This window comes from Botryllus schlosseri, chromosome 14, assembly GCF_051294905.1.
Source record: "Botryllus schlosseri isolate E-star chromosome 14, Bs_hap1, whole genome shotgun sequence".
Taxonomy (NCBI): Eukaryota; Metazoa; Chordata; class Ascidiacea; order Stolidobranchia; family Styelidae; genus Botryllus; species Botryllus schlosseri.
The window spans coordinates 3,495,733-3,520,350 of NC_137249.1; the positions used below are offsets into that span (position 1 = coordinate 3,495,733).

Below are 24,618 nucleotides of genomic sequence, written 5' to 3' on the forward strand. Positions count from 1 at the left end.
GAGCTGTCGTATAACGATGTATATCTTTCGTTGTAGTAATGAAAGACATTTACGGATTGTCTCTTTCAATAGAACTAGCCAATCTCCACCTTCAAGGACAAAATAAACAACATTAGTTATGCCTATGTCACCCCAAGGCCGCTTCTAAAAATCGTGAAGAGAATTCCTGCAGACTACCACACTAGTGTCAAACGCAGGGACGAATATCTGTAACATAGTGTGTTATATCCTGAATTTTATCGGTAGTAGACATTCTTAGATTGTTTCTGTGGAGAGTACATGCCCATAAGATTATATCTACATCAGACTAACAGCTAATAGTGATGTATATATCGCAACAAGACCAATTCTACACGCTGTGTATTCCCCGCAAACGTGTGTATCATGTCTGTATGAAGTGCTACCAACTAACGTCATAAACATTACGTAGTAGTAAGATATGCGTTTGTGGTTTGTCCTTATGGTTAGGTCTTGACAATCTCCGTTTATCAATACTAAAGTGACCCATTTACGTGCTCTATAAGCTTTGTAAATGCCCTGGAAGGCTACACTACCTAATAAATACACGCGCGTCACTCACTCACTCGCCGATGACTCATTCACTCTGCGGCCTGGCGCGTGTTTATTGTGCAAACCGTCAGTATTGTATCTATTGGATAACGGCGATATTAGGGCGTATTAGATCGACTGAGCCATCTCCATAATCATGATTTCCTCGCCGATATGATTCACAAGAAGCCTATGTCACCAGATATCCATGTTAAGGTTTATAAAGAGTACAGTAAATGTAATACGTTTCTCATCAACGAATTCTCGGCTTGCTCTTGATATAAGTGGCCAGACACAGTGCTCGAAATGATTTGAGTGGCGCAATCGGATGCGCGTTGAAGTTCTGAATCGAACGACACCTTGTTTGACGTGTTCCAATCCCATTAAGGTACAGTTATTCGACTTTGAAAATTGAAGTAAAATTTTTCGAAAATTGCAGCCGGCGCCAATCGGTTAAGGCAACCTAACGATTTAATCAAGTAACCTGCAAGATTCAGGAAAAAAAAGTTATTTTTGAACAGCCCTAATGCACGCATTTTAATTCTAATTTAATTTTCGGTTTTCCTGAAAATGCAAATCATTCTTATAAGCACAAAAATGGAAAAAGTCTGTAAAACAAACTTGGCTGGTTTCGGGCGATGCAGTTTTCCTGTAGCGTTTACACGAAAATCAGAAATTACATTAGAATTAAAATTACAGCAAAAAAAAAATTCACAAATTACATTAGAATGAGATTACCGGCATTTCGCCCTACTTAATCTAATTATACAACTACAATTATCTATCCTATATGTGTTACTTATTATTCATCATATCACTATTCAACTACCGCACCTGTTCTCCTTTCATTCCCATAGGTCCCGGGGCGCCGTTGCGCCCTGGTAGCCCCGACTGTCCCTTTTCTCCGGACGGTCCGGCAACTCCAGCGGCACCCTTGTCTCCAGTCAGGCCACGCGTGCTTAGTCCCGGCAGACCGGACATGCCTTTTCCTCCCTTTTCGCCGCGCAGGCCGGCGCGACCTTCCGCGCCACGCGGACCTGGAACACAGTGACCGTGTCAACTACGAGACTAACGTAAAAATATTACTTCCGCACTCTGAAAAGGGGAGGTAATCAGTGAAGAGCCCACCATGACAGCAAGTTTTGTGACATAAAAGCATACCTCTTTCTCCGACCGGACCGGACCGGCCTTTAATACCTGGCGGACCAGGCTCGCCGGGTTCTCCCTGTTCTCCGGTGACCACCCTGGCGGCTGCCGCATCTCCTTTGGGACCTAAAACACCAGCAAGAGTCCCAGTTACCATTCACATGGGCACGATGGCTGATCAAAATGATGTTTTTTTTCAAATTCTTCTGTGTGCTTGGTGAAGAAAACGTTGCAAAATTTAGATTTATTACAAATAAATTTCAGTTTTTACCATTATTTTGTTGAGTTGGTTTAAAAAAAGATGCATGACAAATCTTAATTATAATTTACAAAATTACCCAGCGTAAATAATGAATTTTTCAAATAAAAAATTTCCACTAAAATTACATTGCTTCTACCGATTGGAATTGAGCGAGATTTTTTTATGCACCGTTTTAAGACAAATTAACAATTTCATGAAGGTAATTTGAAATTTTTTAATTTTTTCATGATGAATTCTACTCTTATAGCTACGCTTTACAGGTTGCGATTGAGCTAAATTCGAGGCACAGCGATATTTTAGCCAATATCACAGTTTTATCAACTGGTCCGTAGATTTTGTAATAAAAATATATTTACAAATATTTTATTATCATAGCAACAAACAATATATTCATATTGTCGGATACATTACACTCGAAGATAACTGTACCTTCATATCCGACCAGACCCGGCAGTCCAGCCAGTCCCTGTTCTCCTTTACTGCCCTTGCTACCCGGCTCGCCAGGGATGCTGAGACCGTCGCGTCCCGGCAGACCTGGCGGACCGCGCTCGCCGGGTTTGCCTTCAAAGCCCATTCTGCCGGGCGGTCCCACCTCGCCGCGGATACCTTTCTCGCCAGGGGGGCCGTCGAAACCGTCCCTGTTTAGCAAAAATATGGCGATAAATTGACGCGACACCAGCCTACAGAAGACTTGGACAACCAGATAACTAACTAATATAATTCGATAATTTAATTCTAATCTAATTTCTGGTTTCACTGAAAATGATTTGATGTTGTATATTTTTCAAATTCTGAATCTATTTCAACTAGAAAATTGGTTGCTTCTCCAAATTATCTTAGAATTGGAATGATAGCTATACAGTTTGCTATTTTTCCAATTAGATTACAATTACTAAATCCACAAATTCAGAAAAATTTGATGATTAGAACTGAAATGAACTTGAGCTTCGTTCCTTACAAATTCAAAATCTAATTCAACTAGAAAATCAGCTGCTTTTCCAAATTAGATTAGACTCACGATAGTTAACTGTTTTTTCGCGAAATCAGTAATTCCGACACTAACCTAATTTGTGTAATGTTGCTTTGCTAAAATTTTAATTCTCGTCTAATTCGCGAAAGTTCCACATTCAGCAATTCCAATTCTAATTCTAATCTAATTTTAAAAAAATGTGTAGGCTATAATTCTAATTCTAATCTAATTTGAAAAAAATGAGTAGCTATAATTCTAATCAAATATGGAAGACACTGTGCAGTGTGCACCTATAGTTCTAATTCCAATCTAACTTGGAAGACACTGTGTAGCTATAATTCAAATTCTAATCTAATTTGAAAAAAATGAGTAGCTATGATTCTAATCTAATTTGGAAGACACTGTGCACCTATAGTTCTAATTCCAATCTAATTTGGAAGACACTGTATAGCTATATTTCAAATTATAATCTAATTTGAAAAAATTAGTAGCTATAATTCTAATCTAATTTGGAAGACACTGTGCATGTGCACCTATAGTCCTAATTCTATTCTAATTTGAAAAAATGAGTAGCTATAATTCTAATCAAATATGGAAGACACTGTGCACCTATAGTCCTAATTCCAATCTAATTTGGAAGACACTGTGTAGCTATAATTCAAATTCTAATCTAATTTGAAAAAAATGGGTAGCTATAATTCTAATCTAATTTGGAAGACACTGTGAGCCTATAGTCCTAATTCCAATCTAATTTGGAAGACACTGTGTAGCTATAATTCAAATTCTAATCTAATTTGAAAAAAATGAGTAGCTATAATTTTAATCTAATTTGGAAGACACTGTGCACCTGTAGTTCTAATTCCAATCTAATTTGGAAGACACTGTGTAGCTATAATTCAAATTCTAATCTGATTTGAAAAAAATGGGTAGCTATAATTCTAATCTAATTTGGAAGACACTGTGCACCTGTAGTTCTAATTCCAATTTAATTTGGAAGACACTGTGTAGCTATAATTCGAATTCTAATCAAATTTGAAAAAAATGAGTAGCTATAATTCTAATCTAATTCGGAAAGAACTGTGCAGCTATAGTTTCAATTCTAATCAAAGCACCGCGTTGATGAAAATTAACACAACTTACCTGCCCGGAAGACCGTTGAGCCCCGACTCCCCAGGCGGACCAGTGAGACCGGAGTTACCTGAATTATAACGGTCCACGATACTGCCCGTTAACATACATAGCAATACGGACACTTACCCTTGTCTCCTTTGATTTGTGTTATAAGAGCTTCGCCGCGTTCACCCTTCTGTCCCGCCGGGCCAACCAAACCGTCAAGTCCTCTGGGCCCCTAGTAAGAAAGTAATATTATCGATTCTGCTTAAAAACATTACAGATTCAGTCGCTTGGATATCTTTTTTGACTGCTTCTACCAGGGTTATAATGACTCGAGTCACGATATTTTGGTGACTCGACTTGATATGAGTCAATTTGTGTATTGACTCGACTTGTACTCGACTAATTATGCTTCTACTTTTACTTAACCTGATTCTAAGGTTTTTCAGGCAAAACTACTTGCTCTGTACTGTAAATTTTTTAGGCAATACTAGTTCTAGAATACCCACTTCTCTCCCGTTGAGTCCAGACAAGCCGGTCGATCCTTTTTCCCCGTCCCGGCCATCTCTGCCAGCCGGACCGTCCGCGCCAGGGTTCCCACTCTCGCCAATCCTACCGGGCAGTCCGGTTTCACCTTTGGGCCCCGGTTCGCATACATCACATTCTTCACCCTTCTGACCAGGGGGTCCGGTTAGGCCTGAGGAATACAGAAAATGTTGATAGCAAAGATGGCCAATAGGTTTTTTAAATTACTTATAGCCTACTGATACAAACATTAACATGTTGCTGTATATAAAGATGTTTTGTTGAGGTTTTTGAAAAAATTTCTTTGCAAAAATTCGTTTTCTCCTGCGATGTACCTCACCGTTATTCCAGATTAACTTAAGAGGAGCTGCTAGATCGAAATGATTAGGCTTGACGTGATATGTTTATTAGAAATCTGTTTCCAAATTTTGTTGCTATATATGTCTGCGAAGACAAAAAGATTGAGAACCACTGATCTAGTTGGATAACCAATTAACCATACACAGTACGAGATTTTCAAACAAGGTATCTGGAGTAAATTCGTTATACCAGCTTTTACCTGACACACCAGACATCCCTGGATTTCCAGCCGGTCCTGGCGGTCCCGGAATACCAGGACGTCCCGGGGTGACCATTTCCTTCATGTCTTCCTCGCTGATAACGTAATCTCGACCGCGGGAACCGATAGGTCCGGGCGGACCGGGTTCGCCGGTGGTGCCGGGTCTGCCCGGAATTCCATCGTCTCCAGGCGGACCTCGGCCGGGCGTCCCGGGGAATCCTCTCACGCCTTTTTGTCCGGCCGGACCGGTGGCACCGGATTCTCCAGGTAGACCTGGGACAGAATCAATGTTTTACAAGAAGTCATGTAAAGACTCAACTCAAGTTGCATTTTTTCGTTGACTTGACTTGACTCGAGTCATTTGATTTGAATCCGATACTGAACGGTAAACTTGCCTTGGACTCGGACTCGAGTCATACCACTATGACTCAGACTCGACCCGCTGACTCGGACTTGACTCGGCGGTGAATGCAAAATGACTCGACTTAACTCGAGTCAAAACTATACAAGTGAAATTGACTGGTGACTCTGAACCTTGTGACTTGGTAACAACCCTGGGTCAAGTCGAGTCATTTTCCAATCACCATCGAGTCAAGTCCGAGTTCGAGTCAGCTAGTAGAGGGTCGAGTCTGAGTCGTAATGTTTGACTCGAGTTCGAGTCCAAGTCATTATGTTCACTGTTCAGTTTTGAGTTCAATCTGGTCCAACCCACATTTTCAGACTCTGCACGAGTGTTATAGAATGACTCGCATTCATGATATCGTAATTTTCCTCAGTCTTAACAATTTCTGGCCCTATTTTCCAAGTATCAGGACTGATAGACGAAATACCAATCATGTGGTGACTTAACCATTCTTCGAAGTTACTATGAAATGTCTGTCTTGGTCGTCCTAGTCTCGAATCATATGACTTGGTTCGAGTCATGCACAATGACTCCAGTACAAGTTGAGTCAATAGAAAAATTGACTCGAGTCGAGTCATCAAAAAATCGCACTCGAGTCATTAAAACCCTGTTACAACCCTACTTCGCTGCTTCTATTGTACTTCAGCAAAAATGTAAGATATTACTTCTACTTCTACTCAAGCACAAATCCCGACTACTTTTACGGCCTCCAAATTTCACCCACCATTTGTCCCAGGCCGTCCGTCTTTACCAGCCGGTCCCGGCCGCCCCACGCCATCCTGACCAGGCGGCCCCGGTTCACCGTCTTCACCCGGCTCTCCTGTGTCACCCTTGACGCCGTTCAGACCGGGAACACCGTCCGAACCTCTCGAACCCTTCGGACCCAGATCACCCGGCGGACCAGTAGGTCCAGGGAGTCCGGCCTGTCCGTTCAGACCTGGTAATCCGGGTGGGCCGGGAGGTCCTGTGAAACCTGGTTCGCCTTTGCCTCCCGCCGGCCCAGTACGGCCGGGTTGACCGGGGTCCCCGCGTTCGCCTGGTTCTCCCTGGATGTAGCATGGAAGATGAGATAATTTTTTTATTTTATCCAACGTTAATTAATCATAATCTATTTCTACGTCCAAAAGAGGTTAAGAACCAAACCTGACTGCTTTGATGATCTCTAGAACTGCTGCATTGAGCCAATGCATAAGCTTAAAACCAACAACAGGCCTCAAAAACATAACCTACGTCAATTCCGTTGCTGCCAGGGAGACCCGGCTTTCCGATCTTGGTACTTTGCGGTCCGTCGGGTCCAATTTCGCCTTTTTCGCCTTTCGGTCCCTTTGGTCCGACCTCTCCCTAAAAATTAGACGCACACCGTTTGATTTGTCTCAGCAAATCAAAGTTTTTTTGATGATATCACCTGCGGGCCAGGGGGTCCATATTCCCCTGGGTAACCTTGCTCTCCGGGTTCGCCCTGTTGAAATGAGACAAGAATTTACTGAATTGAAAAATGAGTAGTCCTAGTTGCGGGTTTTGAAAAATGAGTAGTTCTAGTTCTAGTTGTGAGTTTTGAAAATCAAGTAGTTGTAGCTTGTAGTTCTAGTTGCAAGTTTTGAAAAATGAGACGGAGTAGTTCCAGTTGCCAGTTTTGCAAATTGAGTAGTTCTAGTTCTAATTGCAAGTTTTGAAAAATGAGACAGGGTAGTGCCAGTTCTAGTTGCGAGTTACCGCTTGGAACTTCTGGTCTTCTGCACATTATCAAATTATAACTGAATGTATATCTCGGATTCAACCGGCAAAACATGTCATGAAAGGAATTTACCTGTAGTTAGATCAGTTTTTCTTGACTGGGGTTCACATGAAACCAAGGGGTTTGCTGGGTCAATCTCAGGGATTTGCAGTAGATATTGATTATTTTACTTTCGTTTTGCATGAAAATAATGTATTAATGTGTAGTTATATGTGCATTGTGGTACGGTAGGTTTTTTTCGCGAATCTGTAGGCTTACAGATTAGAGTAAGGGTTCACCAGGTTAGTAAACATTCAGAACCACTGAGTCAAAACATTAGCGTGCCAGCTCAAAATCCTGTCTTTATCTCAAAATCTTATCAATTCATATAAATCGAGCGTACTTATACCCATGGTTTATGGGGCATGGCATGGGAAAACTTGAAAATGCGGTTCAGAATAAGATTAAATCTGATATCCCTACCACAACACATCCTCCATGGAGTAATTTTCAGTAAGAAGGGAATAGATTTGAAACTTTGCCCGGTTGAATGCTCTCATGTCATTGAAAAATAATGATATGCTCATATGTTAGTTATTTGTTCGTTATATGCCTGTATATTAATTAAAAAGCAGGAAACTGATACCTTTATAGTGTTTCTGATGTCACCCCCGTTAAAATGCGAGAGTTAGCCTTAGCTTTGCGATTTCAAATGGAGATATATTCTGTTCGTAATCACAGCTACATGATGAGCCTACACTCAAATCAACAGAAACTATATCATACCTTTGGACCAGGATCTCCTTGGCTTCCCTGCGGATTGTAAAAATGAGATTAATATTAGCAATAAAGTAACCCGACTAATCAACAACACAGAAAAATCAAGGAAAGCGCAAAAAATTATCGAAAATTGCGCATTTTTTATTTTTAAATCTCTATAGGTGGTCAGTAGGGTTGTTCAAAAAACCTTTTTTTTTCGAATTCCAGGGATTCACTGATAAAATTGATACGTTGCCTAAAAAAACGCTACACACCAAATTTGACTCGATTTCAACTGGTAGATATGTGAACGTACAGATGTTTGAAAATTTGAATATATTATAGAATTTTCTTTTGAATTTCAGATTTTACTGTCAGCCCCATGAAAATGTTACATTGTCTAACGCTGAACCATTTTTGCTCACTTCCAACCGGTAGAAGCAAAGGTATAGCAGTTGGAAATTTTGGATTCACAAAAATACCGTTGACGGTGGGTAATCCCAGAATTATTAACAAGAAACTCAAAAGACTTCGCTTATACGGGTCGGAATTGCGTAAAATTTGTTTTGTTAGTTGACATGTTCATTCCAATTGTTTATTAGTTGCTGGAAATTACAGATTCAGGTTTATTTCAATATGAATATACCATTCAATCGTATACCGAAGTGTCAACAATCTTTCTTACGATTTGTATAATGGTGCTTTCTCCTCCAGTAGCTGGCCCTGTGGCGGGCTGTTCGCCGCCGCCGGGATTACCGCTCTGTCCTGGTAGCCCTGCGTCACCCTGTTATTGAGATAAATAAACAATGAGACAAGGAGAGTTACGAAGAAATCGAATTACATTCGTTCATATTTTATAATAATCAATGACTAAGTAAGGATACCATTTAAACAGTTGCAAAACAGGGCATCGGTTCAAGAGAAAGGACTTGTAAAATAAATATGATTACAGGAAATCAGTGGTCGGCAAAGTCATGCGTGTTGTCTAGAAAAACGATTTACGGCTTATAAAATTTGGCTCAATTCCAATCAGTAGAAGCGAAATCATTGGAGTCCAAAATTTTTTCGAATCCAAAATTTCCCACCGCAATGATTTCACTTCCGCTGGTTGTAATTGAGCCAAATTTGGTGAGCGTTTTTTCAGGCAACTTAACAATACCATGGGGAAGCCAGTAAGATTTGAAAACAAAACGTTATTGCGCTGATGAGAAGTTATTCTGATATTAGGAATTTTATTTCGCTGACTTTCATGACCCCTATTGACCAAGATACAATCACAAATCAGACAGGTGCATTGAATTCACTGCTAGTCGCTGGCGATTACCCCTGACAAGTGTATTTCAATGTGAATATATTATTCAATTGTAGAATTGGATGGATTGAGACATGGGCCAGATTATCATAAACACTGTGTTATTAGTTGCTTCAACAAGCTATGATAACAGATGGTCAGGCATCTTGACGCATGACTCAGAGACAGCAGAGTGGTTCAAGAAAGATAAAATGACTCGTAACACAGGAAAATTTTTCATATTACGTATTGAGTTATCAAAACAACGCAAGTAGATCGGAAATATGAGCTCTCAAAGTAAGAGTTCACTCGTGGTCCACTTAACACCTGATTCTGACTTGGATTTACCTCAAATGACTAAATAAGACTAGGACGGCCAAGACAGACATTTCATAGTAACTTCGAAGAATAGTAAAGTCACCACATTATTGGTATTTCGTCTATCAGTCCTGATACTTGGAAAATAGGGCCAGAAACTGCTAGGATCGAGGAAAATTACGATATTATGAATGCGAGCCATTCTATATCACTCGAGCAGAGTTGAAAAAAGTGGGTGGAGCCGGATTGAACTCAAAACTGAACAGAAACACAATGACTTGGACTTGGACTTGACTTGGTGATGAATTGAAATGACTCGTTTTGACTCGAGTCAAAACTATATTTGGAATGGAATCGTTCGGACCTTCATAACTGTAAACAAAGAAACACACATACTGTGCTCCTCCAAGCACAAAAAAACTCATATTACATCAAGAATTCAGCATACCTTTGCACCTTTACTTCCTTGGATAGCAACGCCCATCTGACCCTGTAATTACAAAGTAGAATTATAGTAAACTATGAACAAAAAGGTTCACAAGGCAACATTACTTTATCTCCTTTGGGTCCATCGTTACCAGGCGGTCCCTAAATATGAATTGAAACGTTAACTGGTGGTTGAGTAGAAGTGTACGTTCACAGCGAGATTGGATTTCAAATGTCAATGATTTTGTCACAAAAACATAGATCCAGCGACACTTACAGGCGGGCCAGGATTTCCGATATAACCTCTGGGTCCAACTGGTCCAGATTCACCTGGTTGACCCTGTAAAATAGTGTCGTGTAAGGCTTGACAAAATATGTTTCAACATGAAGGTTTAAATCCAAAATGCCGTCTTCATCAGTTGCCATTCCCAGACTTGGGCAACAAGAAAATTTTCGGATTTTCCAAATTAGTTAAGAAGTACAATTATAGCTACACATTTTTCCCAATTAGATTAAAATTAAAATTATAGCTACACAGATTGTTTTTCAGATTAGATTAGAATTAGATTTATATAACTACACTTTTTTTTCTAAATTAATTTAGAATTAGAATTATAACTACACTTTTTCTCAAAATTTCATTAGAATTAGAATTGGAATTAGACCATTTTTCCAAATTAGATAAGAATTAGAATTATAGCAACACATTTTTTTCAAAATTAGAATAGAATTAGAATCATACCTACACGTTTTCTCGAAATTTGATTAGAATTAGAATTGGAGTTGAAACATTTTTTCCATATTAGACTAGAATTAGAATTATAGCAACACATTTTTTTCAAAATTAGATTAGAATTAGAATCATAACTACACGTTTTCTCCAAATTTGATTAGAATTAGAATTGGAATTGTAACATTTTTTCAAAAATTAGATTTAAATTAGAATTATAGCAATAGCTACACAGCTTTTTAAAATTAGATTACAATAAGAGTTAAAACTTCACATCTTTTCCAAATTAGTTTAGAATTAGAATCATAACTACACGTTTTCTCCAAATTTGATTAGAATTAGAATTGGAATTGTAACATTTTTTCAAAAATTAGATTAAAATTAGAATTATAGCAATAGCTACACAGCTTTTTAAAATTAGATTACAATAAGAGTTAAAACTTCACATCTTTTCCAAATTAGTTTAGAATTAGAATCATAACTACACGTTTTCTCCAAATTTCATTAGAATCAGAATTACTGAATTCGAGAAAACCTGAATCACGTTCAGTTCATATCAAATTAAAGCTCATCCTCACAAGCACGAGAATAGCAAATGTCTGCACACCACGTTCGGCTCGTTTCGAACTATACAGTTCTTCCGTAGCATTGACAGGAAAACCAGATATTAAATTCGAAATAAAATGAGCGCAAAGAAACATTTCAAATTAGATCAGAACTAGAATTAGAGCAAGGAAACGTGTCACGAATTATATTTTAATTACATTACCGGCATTTTGCCGACTGCAACCTTTTTTTTGCACCGCTGACAAGTTTCAAAATGCAATTAACCCTTACGAGATGGGGCCGTATTTTCCAGAATTGACGTTCAGTTTTCAAATTCTCACCGTGACCCCACCAAGACTTGAATCTGGGCCGTTCCAGTTTAAAAGTGGGCGGAGTATAACCCTCTACCGATTCCACCCTCGATCGACACCCCATGACATGTCTAGGGTTTTTTAATAAGTTTAAATAAACAAACTTTTTCTCAAAAAAAATCTCCCTCTCAATTTTCAAGGCTGACCCTCAGGATGGCGTCAGAGAGAGAAATATGATGCTTCAGTGCGTAGCCACTGTTGCCTAGTTTCAAACAAGCCGTCAACCATGGTTGCAAACCGCGGGGTTCGTCAGATATCGAAAAATGGAAAATACATATAAAATTTAAAATGGGCGTGGTCAGTGAGTGGTCATCAAGGTCAAGCTCATGAACAAGACTCAGTCGGACTCCTACCGTCCGGTTTATGGCATAAAACAACGCAATATGGTTTCTTTTGTCATATCCAACCATTTGCAGCCAGGCATAGTAAACCAATTTATCACTCATCTGCCGTATGAATTTGCACTTGAACCTGACCTGGATCTTGAAAATCACTGAAGTGTGACCAAAATTAACAAATCCTCCCCAGAAAACTCTCCAAAACACGTTTTGATGTTTGAAACGGTGAAAATTTACACAGAATACCGTAAGTGTCGACTTCTGATGTTCTGGCAGATTTTCCGACAATATTTCCCGCTCGGAAAATATCTGGAAATTTTAGGTGATAACCATTTTTTCATTTTTTTCAAATTTTATTTTTATTATATACGCAATGTTTAGGCCGTGTCAACATGGAGAAATCGGTGTCGGAGACATGCCATATCATATATGATACACCCACCTCGTAAGGGATAAGCCATTTCAAATTATGTAGGCCCCGAAGTTTCGCTGGCAACAATTTTTTTTAAATGCTCCAGTATGACTATAACAATATCACAGTTAAATATATTTGAAAAAAGTTTAACCAAGTTGATGCAGTAACTAGATTTTTACTACATAGTATGATTACACTGGTCCAAACAAGCTTGGAAGCAGTTTTCTTGGCAAGTTTATTAAGAATGTCAGGGTTAGGTACTACAAGCCCCACTGTACCTTACCGACAAGTAAACCAGTCGATTACATACCTCGGGACCTTCTGGTCCTGGTCTTCCAGTTTCGCCTTTTCTGCCAGGAGCCATATTAATGACTTCGCCGGGCGTACCCTGAAAACATCGTAAGACATTTGTAGAGCAAATTCAGGTTCAATTTATTACAATTTGCATATTATAGGGGTAAATCGACGAGCGGGAAAAATGATCATTGTCATAGTGGGCGCACATAAGTATCTCAAAAGATTTAACGGATTTGCAAGGGACTCTTGCCGGTACAGAACTTCAGTACACATTTGAATGATATATTCATCAGGGTGGTAATGACTCGAGGCACGATTTTTTGGTGACTCGACTTGACTTGAGTCATTTTTTCAAGTGAGTTTAATGACTCGTACTCAAGTCATATGACTCGAGACTAGGACGGCCAAGACGGACATTTCATTGTAAGTTTGTAACATTTGTATCACTCATGGATTGAAAAAAGTGGGTTGAACTCAAAACTGAACGGTAATTCTCGGACTCGGCCCTCTACTCAAGGACTTAAACTCAGACTTGACTCGGTAGTGAATTGAAAATGACTCGACTTGACTCGAGTCAAAACTATAAAACTGAGTGGTGTATTTGATTTGTTTGTGGCATAAAGAAATCTGAATATGAAGTAGCTTACTGTACCTTATCTCCCTTTCTGCCAATGTACCCGTCTTCACCCCGTCGCCCTGGTAATCCGCTTGGACCACTGGGACCGGTGTCACCCTTGACAAAAGTGTATAAATTTAGATGACATACCACAATATAAAACAGTACGCATACCTTTGACCCGTTACATCCCGGAAGTCCAGGCGGTCCACGCTGTCCGTGCAGGCCAGGGAGCCCATTGGTACCTGGGTTACCCGGATGTCCCGGTACACCTTGTCGGCCCTGAAACAGGAATTTATGAGATAGGGTCCAGACATGGCTGAAAATTATCAAATTAAAATGCTGAGTGGGACTTTACATCAGAACAGCGGTTCTTAACAAGTGTTCCACGGAATACTAGGGGTGACATGCAGGGTCGTTGACTCGACTTGACTCGAGTCAATTTGCGTATTGACTCGACTTGTACTCGAGTCATTGCGCATGACTCGATCATGGACTCAAGACCAATCGGGTCAGAAATTGTCTTTGATCTGTTTGAATAAGCCTGCTAAGAGTGGCAAGCAGTTGGTACTCAAGTAGAAGTAGTGCAAGTACCATATGTAAAACCAAGTAAAAGTACTTCTTTACTGAATCTCCGGATTAGTGTGAGACAAATGAATATATTTCAAATGCGAGCGATCCGTTTCACTCGAGCAGAGTTTTAAAAAATTAAACATGACTTGAACTTGAGAGATTTTTTTCCAGATTCCAGGAATTCACTGATTATATTGTTGGATTGCCAGAAAATAACGCTGCACACCAAATTCGGACGGATTCCAAGTGGTAGATGTGAACGCACAGGAGTTTGAAAATTTCTTCTTTTTACTGTCAATCGCATGAAATTGTTGAGTTGTCGATGCAAAAGAAATTTGACGCAATTACAACCCGTAGAAGCAAAATTATTTGAGTTTTTCGGTCATGGGGTTGACAGTAAAATTTTCAATTTTTTTATACGAAATTTAAAATTTTCAAACTCCTGTGCGTTCACAGCTACCAGTTGGAATCGACTCAAATTTAGTGTGCCGCGTTTTTTTAGGCTATGAACAGCAACAAACAATATCACTTGGACTCGAACTTGACTCGGTGCTGCATTGAAAATGACTCGACTCGACCCGAGTCAAAACTATAAAAGTAAGATTAACAACGTACCCTTACGCCCTTTGGTCCCGTGGCCCCCGTTTCACCAGCGTCTCCCTAATCAAAGAATGATGGTGTTAAGAATTGATCCAAACCGCACCAAGGCACCGCCTACTTACTCTCTGTCCAGGCGGACCCATAGGCCCTTCCGGTCCGGGAAATCCAGGCAAACCAGCCGGACCTTGTAAGCCTGAGAGTCCAGGTATTCCCTGAAAATAGTTGTCAAGATTTGAGATGAATTTAAAGATTCAGCTCATAACTGACTATCATCTAATCTCAGTTATATTTAAAGCGGATTAGGTAGGGAATATTGAACAGGAACTGTGATACATTTAGTCAGATCGATTATTCCAACTGCCTTATCTCAGAGACTACTATAGATTAGGCTTGGCTACATAAGATTTATAGCTACACAGTTGACTCCAAATTAGACTAAAATTAGAGTTATATGTAGCCTACCTTCAGTTTATTCAAAATTAGGCTAGAATTGAAATTCCAGCTACACACTTAGAATTACAGCTACAGGGTTTTTTTCAAATTAGATTAGAATTACTGAATTCGCTACAACACGGGAATTGAATCGAAATCACGTCAAAGCCGAGTTCATCCTCAAAAGCATGAGAATGGCAAATTAGACTAGAATTAGAATTAAAGCTACACACTTTTTTTCCAAATTAGAATAGAATTAGAATTAAAGATACACAGTTTTTTCTCTAATTAGATTAGCATTAGAATTACTGAATTCGTGAAAACTAGGTAATTACATAACTATAATTATTTAGTTGTCCAAGTCTGCTTTATCTGTGGTTGATCAGAGGTCTCTGTAATGTACAATGTCTACATTGATTGTGGCCAGGGTAGTTGAAGGTATATGATGATAATCACTTCAAATGTATGTTTCTGCTTCATTTCTCCATACTGGTCATTATTAAGAAAAATTTAGCATTATCAAGTTTTTTGCAAGACGATCATTTTGTTTCCAGAATTAGTGATTGTTGCTATTGGATAGCAATCGGGACGAATTCAATCATCAGATTCGTCAGATAATTTGGGCAGATTTCTAGAAACAGGCTTAACTGTAAACAAACTACATGCTTAATTGCGTTGGGACAAGCACTCAGATAAGAAAGTTCACTCACCCTTTCTCCTTTGCTCGCATTGCAGTATAATTTGGTCCCACATTCTAGCCCGCCATAATACTGAAAATAAATGGAATGAAATTTTGAGTAACGGCCTGCCAGGGTTAGGAAATTGATAGCGCGCTAGACTAATTCATCTGTTTATATCTGGGGGATGCAACCGCGCCCATAGAATTCCAGGAACTATGTATACGACGATAAGAGAGGATTGTGAAAGCAGTAGCCTACGGTAGCCTATATCAGTATAATAGAGCGCGCCTTGGCTAATTTCCAGTGTCCTACATATGAACTTATTGGCAAGACGTTGAAGGATATAGCTATCGACATTGAAACATTCCCAGATAACGCTGTGACAGCGCTACCATCACGATACAAAAGTATAGGCCTACTGTGTAATACGCGAGTAAAGGTCAGGCTTAAACCGCACGAATCTGGCGACAAGATAACAAAATTCGACGTGTATGCAAGTGTTCAATAGCTTTGCACTTGGCGGAGGTTTAAAATCATTGGCAGGGTGCTGGTGATGGATTTCAAAACAATTTGCTGCATTGCACATTTGGAGGCGAGTCGAATAGGCCTAGTGGTACGGTACGTTACATTACTGCAACACCATTGGGTTGTAGTTAACGCCTGTAACCCCAGAGACTTACTTACACTCATCGCTAATAAGGCGGGTCCTGCACACAATGCCTACTTTGTACAGTAAAGACATCGCATGCCATCAAAACTGTGAAACACGTGCCATTAACGCCCATTCTGAGGCGTAATCCTACACTAGGCTTACGTAATATCGCGGTGCCGCCGAGCGTTCAAGGCTGGACGCATTCATAAGCCGATTGCTCGTTCTGTCATAATTCTCCCTGTGATGTTCCGTAATCTCGCAACCGGCAATCCCGGCATGCGGTTGAACCGCAGGTATGCATAAGTGTAACAAATCCATTATCGCTTGCGCGCCGAGTATTTTTATGAAGCCCGCTATTGTGTATACGAAATACCGGCGACCGTTTCGTGTCAACAGTCACCTTACGGAACATTCCTCGAGAAAAATATCCGCATGCCAAGAATAGCGTAGCTACTAGCTATCATCATCAGTAAGAAATAAGATATATACAAAGGTAACGCTGCCAGGTGTTATGCTTAACATTTTGTAGCCAGCGTCAGCGATAAAGGTGGATTCTGATAAATTATTATGACGTTATTCCGCTTGGATCATGCGTTCGATTTCACACGATATCTTTTACACTATCCAAATGATTTCAGGTGCGTCTCTTTATTACCTGCTAGGAACAGGCTTACTAGACAACTAATTTATGGGATTAACAGAAGATAATGCCACAGTTCTACTTCAAAAGCTACATTTGGTTTCCTGAAATTACGCTTCGTAATACCCGCCAGCAATGGACGCACTTGACAGTAACCTGTAATTTCATGAAGCCTTGTCCTCAGAGACTGATCAAGGCCGCGCGCGGGACAGAAAATAACATGTAGCCGAATGGCGATAATTAGCATCGTGGGCTTATATGCTGCGTAGCCTCTCCCGTTCAAAATTAGCTGTGGTTGGTTGGAATGATGAACGAAACTTCAGCGCTTCAACTGTCATCAGCCGATTACAAGTTTTCATGCATCGATGTCAATTTCTGTGGACGATAGCATTACCATCATGTAATAGCACCACCAGTTTCATGAATCATAACTCAATAAAAATGCACTTGTTCTGGTAAGTTGTTTTATCTCCAAATAGTAAACATACAAATAACTCGTTTCCAGTGTGCGAAGTCGGGTGGCTTCCTTAATTACCTCTAGATGGCGCAGCTCGTTCAGAAATTGCAGAGAATTGAAAGCTAGAAACAACGAATTCGACAGACGCCGTGTGGCACATTATACATGACATTTTCGGGACTGGCTAGCATTGAGGCTACGATTAGCAGCATTTTTTCGAATCAACAACGTCCGATCTCGATCAAACCTCAATCTTTCATTTCCAATGCCATCTTATGTAAATGTACCAGCACACGCAACATACAGATACTCAACATTGTATAACAACATGAGTTAGGTATAGTTTCGACCGTAAACTGCGTGTAGAGCCATTTGTTTACGAAATCCTAGAACCGTCAGCTATCAGCGAATATTCGCGTTTCCAAGAAAACCCAGACTCATACTTAAGATGCGCAAAATCGGCGCTAATCGAGACTAGGACAAATTCAAACAGGAAACCCTGCGCGACTAATGTTGTGATAGCTGTAGTATTCACTCACGTTGCCATAAACCCGCAGCCGCCTGACGAGTGTTTATAGTATATCTTTGTTGTATATAACTCATTGACTGTCAACATTGTGTATTTCGATTATATTGATGCGTACAGTAAGTGTGGAATATTAATGCGACGCGCATAGCATTCAATCTGTCAAGAACGAGGGATATTTGATGCCACACTTTGATCTTTATCGCTCGTGGTGAGCGCACGTTTCACGTCGGAAGTACTGGCGCCTTCTAGTGGAGATGTGTCTCGTCTGCACTCGTACATACCAAAACACAACAAAACTATTGGCCCGGTGTACTGGGCTAAATTCAGATCGTGGCTTGCGAGAAAGCTCTTATTACTGCTACAAACGGGCTTACTCATCCACATAAACAGATATTCGGACAATATATATAACTATGAGTACCGGTATTCCAATGCTTTCAAACAGTGTGAAAAATGAGGCAGTAATCCCAAGTAACAGATGATAGTTCTTGACTTGGCCACTAGTTTACGGCGTGACGAATGGTTTATGCGGATTAGGCTAGTATAGCTCTAATACTGTATCATGTGAACAATATCCATTACAATTCCTATCAAATTGAGTGTTTTCTCAACGCGTGTACCGTATCATGATGATAGCATAAGGTTCTAAATCTAACGGTATATTAAGGACACGTGACGAAGACAATAGCTCGTCTTTCATTCTATTTACCGTCTTTGAGGATCGTAAGTCACAAGGAGAGAGAAAATTAATGAAAATTCTGCCTATGATACTTGAGTAAACAAGAGACTTGTCAACAACTTCTTTAGCAACGATACATCGTAGTACGGAAAAGACTTCACGGAATAGTAAGCACGTCTTATAGATGACTATTAACTATGGATTGACAACTCCCTCGCTACTGCACACTGCACAGATTTGGAACTAATCGTACATCAATTTCATCTCGTTGATTAGTATATTTGCTATATCCCTTACGGGATTTTCGACATCTGCCAGGCTCGGCCATGGAACACCAAACATATTCGATGGGTCCGTCGAAATCATGCGCGTCCAAACTTACGAGCGGAATTTTGAATGTCGTGGATTCAGGCAGCGCAGACACACAGTAGCTTTATCGATTAGTTACTAGATCAAATTAGAAGAGCTTCTTGGAGGTTCAGAACTTCAATACACAATTGTATAATATATTCATGTTGAAATAATCCCGAATATTTTTGACTGACAATCGTCAGGGGTAATCGTCAGCAACTAGTAAAGAATTGAAAGAAAATTGTATATCAACAATTGTATCACCAAATTAATTACCTATTCAAATATTTGGTTAGTTTGATGTTTGTGATAAAGTTGTTGATATACACCGATCCTTTCAATTCGCTACTAGTTGCCGACGATTACCCCTGACCCTGACGAGTGTCAGTCGAAAATATTCGGGTTCATTTCTATATGAATATACTATTCAATTGTAAGCAGTCTACTAGTTAATGACGTCAGAATCTGTGCAAACCCCTACCAACCCCAATTTCGAGTAAAGACGCCCTGCTTGCGTTTATGCTATTACTGCGAGATTTCATGGTGAAGTAATGATCGCAATATCACGAGAAGCTGGGCTAAGTAATGGAACTTACTACAAAATGTCAGTCACTGAATCAGAAGCACTGAGGATAGTACTGAAAAGTCGAGTCAATCGAAATTGTTTGAAACGACCCCATTGGCCCTGTTGATATATTCCAGTGGCAGAGTAGAAAGAAGCGTTTCATCATATACATAATGGTAATCACTCTTGTTCAATTTGTAATCCACAGTCTCACACACGCAAGTGTATTTTATATGCCTAGCTTAGCCGAAAATAGGCGAATTTGTGGTCCTGGCCCAGTTACTCGACGTTATCGTGAATACCTGTCTCCTGCATAACGTGATACCGCTGAACTCAATAGACTGAACTCATGTACGCTTGATGACGAATAGTTGTCATATTTTGTGATACGATTGTTGATATACAATGTTCATTACAATTCTCCACTAGTTGCTGACGATTACGCCTGAAAAGTGTCAGCAGTGTTATTTCAATATCAGTAGTATATTGAAGTTCTGCACCTCCAAGAAGTTCTTCAAATAGTGTAGACATTGCTAAAGATTTTTAGAAGACGCGCATTAAAAATCACGAGTCTTGATAGCTATTTAGTGATGTAATTTTTGCATGCGGCAGACACAATGTTACCATATATTCCCACAAACTGTTCCGATCCAATTATCACGCTTTGAGTAATACAATCATATGGATATTTTTGGAATGACTAATTTCGTTCAATCAAACAGCGTTCCGAATCGTACGGGAGTGAAATTTTCGTTAAAGGCACCCTACTACAACCATGAAAAAGCAATGCCGTCATCGCGGAATAATGCAAATGCTCACTGCAAGAAGAAGCTGCTTGATGGTGGGATGTACATTCCGATTGTTCAATGTACTCAATATTTTAACATTATAGCAGTTGTATTGCAAACCAGGAATCATGAAGTTCTCAAACATTTCCAAGGTTAGCGCATACACAACACATATTGAGCAGTGGTTCCCAGCCTGACGACGCGAGTGGTTTTCAGATGGTACACAGGACAATTTGTGCTACGCTAATCACAGCATTGTTAAGTCAGACGATTAACGATGTTAATTCAACGAACTGAATCGTCAATGGTGTTCCATGCGTTCTGTTTGTGTATTAGCATGGCGGATTTGATTTTACCATACATCACTTTGAATCAGTTATAAATATGTACCAACACTCGTAATATTCATTAATTGACCAGCTGATCTCTAGCATTATGGTAACTGCGAGAGCCTTAACACCGTACTGGTACTGGAATGTGAAGCCAGTAACCGTAACTATCACACCTTAGACCTGCCCACAGGGTAGAGCTCTAAAGCAGCTCAAATCATATCGTAAACCTACATAAAACTGAGTATTTGTGCCAGATTTCTGCAGCTTTTACAGTTTTTACACGCGTGGCGCCATTTACTGCCACCATTCTCTTTATTTTTTCAACTTTCCTCCCCAACAAACATAAATAAAAATAATAAAAAATAAGGAAAATATATAAATAAATTAAATTTAATTCTAAATGACTGGATTATAACTGGATTCAACTGATTCAGTCATCATAAATTCAGAAGAATATAGCTATAATCTTTGCATTGATTCTGGATTTAGGTATACTCACTGCTCAGTCTATGACAGCCGACCCCAACCCCTTTAAAGGGCATCGAAGCATTCGGCCCAGGGACATATACCAATACATATCAAGTTTCAGTCAGCATGAAGAGCGCTACCAAAAATACGGGAGCTTAAAAGAGTGGCACTGCAAAACCTTGGCCCAAAATGACCACGGCATGTTGGTTCAGACCTTTTTTCTCGATTATGTTTTGGTGCCGCCAAACTTGCCTGGCACCTTATACGTGAATTTGACCAAATTTGGTGTTTCTGAAACTCTGTCGTATGCAACAGTATTAAAGGCTTCAAAGTGGTACGCAACTAATAAAAGTTGATAACGCTGCTATGTAGCAAGAAGAATTATCCCTGCAGTATACCGGTTATGGCATCGCAAACAACGGGACTATATATTATGTCATGGCAAATATAAACTTGTAACCGACTCGTTACTAGCGCGTCTTGGAAGCTACATAAAATATAAATCACTTCATGAATCGCACGTATAGCATTTGCGTTCAGAGAATTCTAATCTTGCTGGAACGCACGATAACGTTCAATCTCGTGTTTATCCTGATAAACAGTGGTTATTACCGATACGTAAATCCTTATCTCGCCATATCGCATGATATAGCACCCATTTACGTTGATATCTAGAACCTGTTTAACTTTGCAGATTACGGTCGCAAAATAACAACACTTGAGCCGTTAAACAAATTATGCAAGATGATATAAACAGTGTTGGTTGAAATACTGCAGAATGCTGAACACTTACCATTCCCTTGGCTTCGGTTGAGGCTGGCAGCACAGCCAAGATTGTGACGGATATCGCCCAGGCCTTGCATAGGCTCTCCAACGTCATGCTGGCGGCGCGGTTTTATAAGCCCACTCTCTGATCGAACAGCCCGGGCCTGTCTAACTACAAGAAAAAGCTGCTGCTACCAAAAATTCAACAAAAACACTAATAATACTACCATATATTGAAGAATTTGACATCTCTAACTGTCTAAAAAGTTGGTTAGCACTGTATCATCTAGTCGGTACCAAAGAGTCGCGGTTAGGTGCGATTATTACATCAAATTAGTCGTAATATCATACACACTACATAAATTTACAGCAACAAGAAACTGATCTGAATAGACCGGCCTGTGTCGACGTTTCTGCCGAAATACAGACGGCTTTAGAGCCGTCAGAAGAACCAAGCTTTTCTCGCATGTGCCCAGGATAATGAAGAGAAGGGTAAGCGTTCTCCGCGGCCGAGAGAGCCGAGAGAGCCGACTCCTCGGCTCAAGAATGCAAACGAGAAGAGTCACCAGCAAACAGAGCAGGATAATATCGAGTATTCTTAACGAAAGATACAGATTCGCCTTCTCACGTCTCCTCGCAAGCATCATATCACGATTTACGATGCGAAATAAACTGCAGATATAGCCTATAAATCTGAAACTGCACTTAGGGCTCTTCAAAAATGACTTTTTTTCTCAAATCGTACTGGCTACTTGATAAAATTGTTAGGTTACCTAATTTAAGCCTACACACAAAATTTGATTCAATTCCAGCCAGTAACCGCTTTGCTACAGGAGAATAAAGTTTCTATTTATTATATAAAAATAAATAACAACAAATTTGAAAATTTTCTGTTCACCCCATGAAAGTGTTAAGCTGTCTATAGAAACGATGCTCACCAAATTTGGTTCAATTCCAACCAGTGGAAGCGGAGTTATTGCCGTCGAAAAATTTGGATTTGAATAAAATAGTATTTACGGTGACCGATTCTTTGTTTATTTATTATAGTTGTGCTCACCGTAAATACTATTTTATTCAAATTCAAATTTTTCGACGGCAATAACTCCGCTTCCACTGGTTGGAACTGAACCAAATTTGGTGAGCATCGTTTCTATAGACAGCCTAACACTTTCATGGGGTGAACAGAAAATCTTCAAATTTTTTATCATTTATTTTTATATAATAAATAGAAATTTTCTTTTCCTGTAGCAAAGCTGTTACTGGCTAGAATTGAACCAAATTTTGTGTGTAGGCTTAAATTAGGTAACCTAACAATTTTATCAAGTAGCCAATACGATTTGAGAAAAAAAGTCATTTTTGAAGAGCCCTACGGTGCACATATTCTGTACGACGAGCCTAGGAGAATAGCAGATAAATTATCATTAACGCCCGTTCAAGATATATCTTTGAGTACCTAGATCACACGAAATTGCTTGGCATTACCAGAACATCGAATTTCTCAGCGTGCTGTCCTCAAATCCATAAACCTATAAAGTCGAACGCATCTCCTGCGATAAAAGCACGCTCGCACTATCGTGCACACGATGGAATTTCTGCTTTCTAAATAACGACATGTCATTCGTCTATTTTTGTAACCCGGCTAGCTGTGCGGCGGATAACAGTATTGTATAATATGTGCGTGAAGCAATCTTGATTCTATCAAAAGGGATTTCCGAGTGAGATAACAATTGAGAGGTATGCAAACATACCGATCTTTGCCGGACACTATCTGGCTTCGTGCTGGATTTTGTGAGCAACAAAATCGCTATTGTTCTCGGGTAATATTATATTAATTATAATTTTTCAATAAGCTGTCTGTGCCGTCTAAAACTTAGACTCTTAAATATTAGTTACAATTTCCTGGGGGATACAGAGATTCAACTCTCTCGAAAGAATATCCCATTTTACCTGAACAACTTGTTGAATTGAATAGTATATTCATATTGAAATGAGCCCAAGAAGCTCTTCAAACAACTTATTGACCGGCACCTAAATTATATAACATGTAATGCTGTAGTTTCATTAAGGCGATGTATATAATTATTGTTATTGAAACGTACCTTAATATTGTTAATATCTTATAGCCCGTTGCGAAATTGATCAATTACCTATTTACCTTGTGTTGTTGATGAAAGGAATTAGCTTGCGGTGCAAAAGACCTTCATCGTTATAAGCAACATAATATAAGAATAATAATAAGGTATATCACGATATTTGTAGAATCGTGATTCGGATAGTATAGGGCCAGCGATTTAGCATAAAAGTTTAAAAGGATTTCTGCAATTTCAAAATTGATCCGGGTTGATATTATTTCGACATTCCTGTATATCTGGTAATAGTATTGAATCGCAAACGCGAGCTTTATTGGTTAGATTAAACACTTGCTGGTAAATTTCAACTGTAGCCAAAATTTGCATACTTTTGGCGTACCCAGATAAGAGTCGGGTTGCGGCGTCTTGCAATTTATGCCGGAATCTAGACCACTACGGTTTCCGGCGGACGTTAAATCGAATTTCTGATGTAGTGAATCAATGCTCGATTCAGCATCAAAATCAGATTATGCTTGGAGGGTTAAAACATATTTCGGCATCGCTTAGTAATTTGCCTCACCGATTTATTCACTTCACGGAACTATAAAGATGTAGGAACATTCCACCGGTCGTAAACAAAACAGATACAAAACCACATTGACTTTCTCGAAAATCCGCTGTCTATGCAAC

At 39.5% G+C, this 24,618-nt stretch overlaps 1 protein-coding gene across 2 annotated transcripts in view; it reads right to left on the reverse strand.

The window, feature by feature from the left end:
• The window catches only part of LOC145455991 (uncharacterized), a 36,886-nt gene extending 14,814 nt beyond the window's left edge, over positions 1-22,072 (reverse strand). For both annotated transcript variants that reach the window (XM_080334018.1, XM_080334017.1), the window contains exons 1-22: positions 21,888-22,072; positions 15,664-15,723; positions 14,644-14,733; positions 14,537-14,581; positions 13,523-13,630; positions 13,385-13,465; positions 12,746-12,823; positions 10,313-10,375; positions 10,162-10,197; positions 10,058-10,099; positions 8,686-8,784; positions 8,028-8,054; positions 6,933-6,986; positions 6,758-6,868; positions 6,252-6,573; positions 5,125-5,397; positions 4,550-4,737; positions 4,185-4,275; positions 4,068-4,125; positions 2,387-2,595; positions 1,711-1,821; positions 1,384-1,586 (exon numbers count right to left, since the gene is read on the reverse strand). In XM_080334018.1, the coding sequence (XP_080190144.1) occupies positions 1,384-1,586; positions 1,711-1,821; positions 2,387-2,595; positions 4,068-4,125; positions 4,185-4,275; positions 4,550-4,737; positions 5,125-5,397; positions 6,252-6,573; positions 6,758-6,868; positions 6,933-6,986; positions 8,028-8,054; positions 8,686-8,784; positions 10,058-10,099; positions 10,162-10,197; positions 10,313-10,375; positions 12,746-12,823; positions 13,385-13,465; positions 13,523-13,630; positions 14,537-14,581; positions 14,644-14,733; positions 15,664-15,723; positions 21,888-21,974 (2,436 nt within the window). In that variant the 5' untranslated portion in view covers positions 21,975-22,072. The remainder of the gene's footprint in view (positions 1-1,383; positions 1,587-1,710; positions 1,822-2,386; positions 2,596-4,067; positions 4,126-4,184; positions 4,276-4,549; positions 4,738-5,124; positions 5,398-6,251; positions 6,574-6,757; positions 6,869-6,932; positions 6,987-8,027; positions 8,055-8,685; positions 8,785-10,057; positions 10,100-10,161; positions 10,198-10,312; positions 10,376-12,745; positions 12,824-13,384; positions 13,466-13,522; positions 13,631-14,536; positions 14,582-14,643; positions 14,734-15,663; positions 15,724-21,887) is intronic.
• Positions 22,073-24,618: the final 2,546 nt, after the last annotated feature.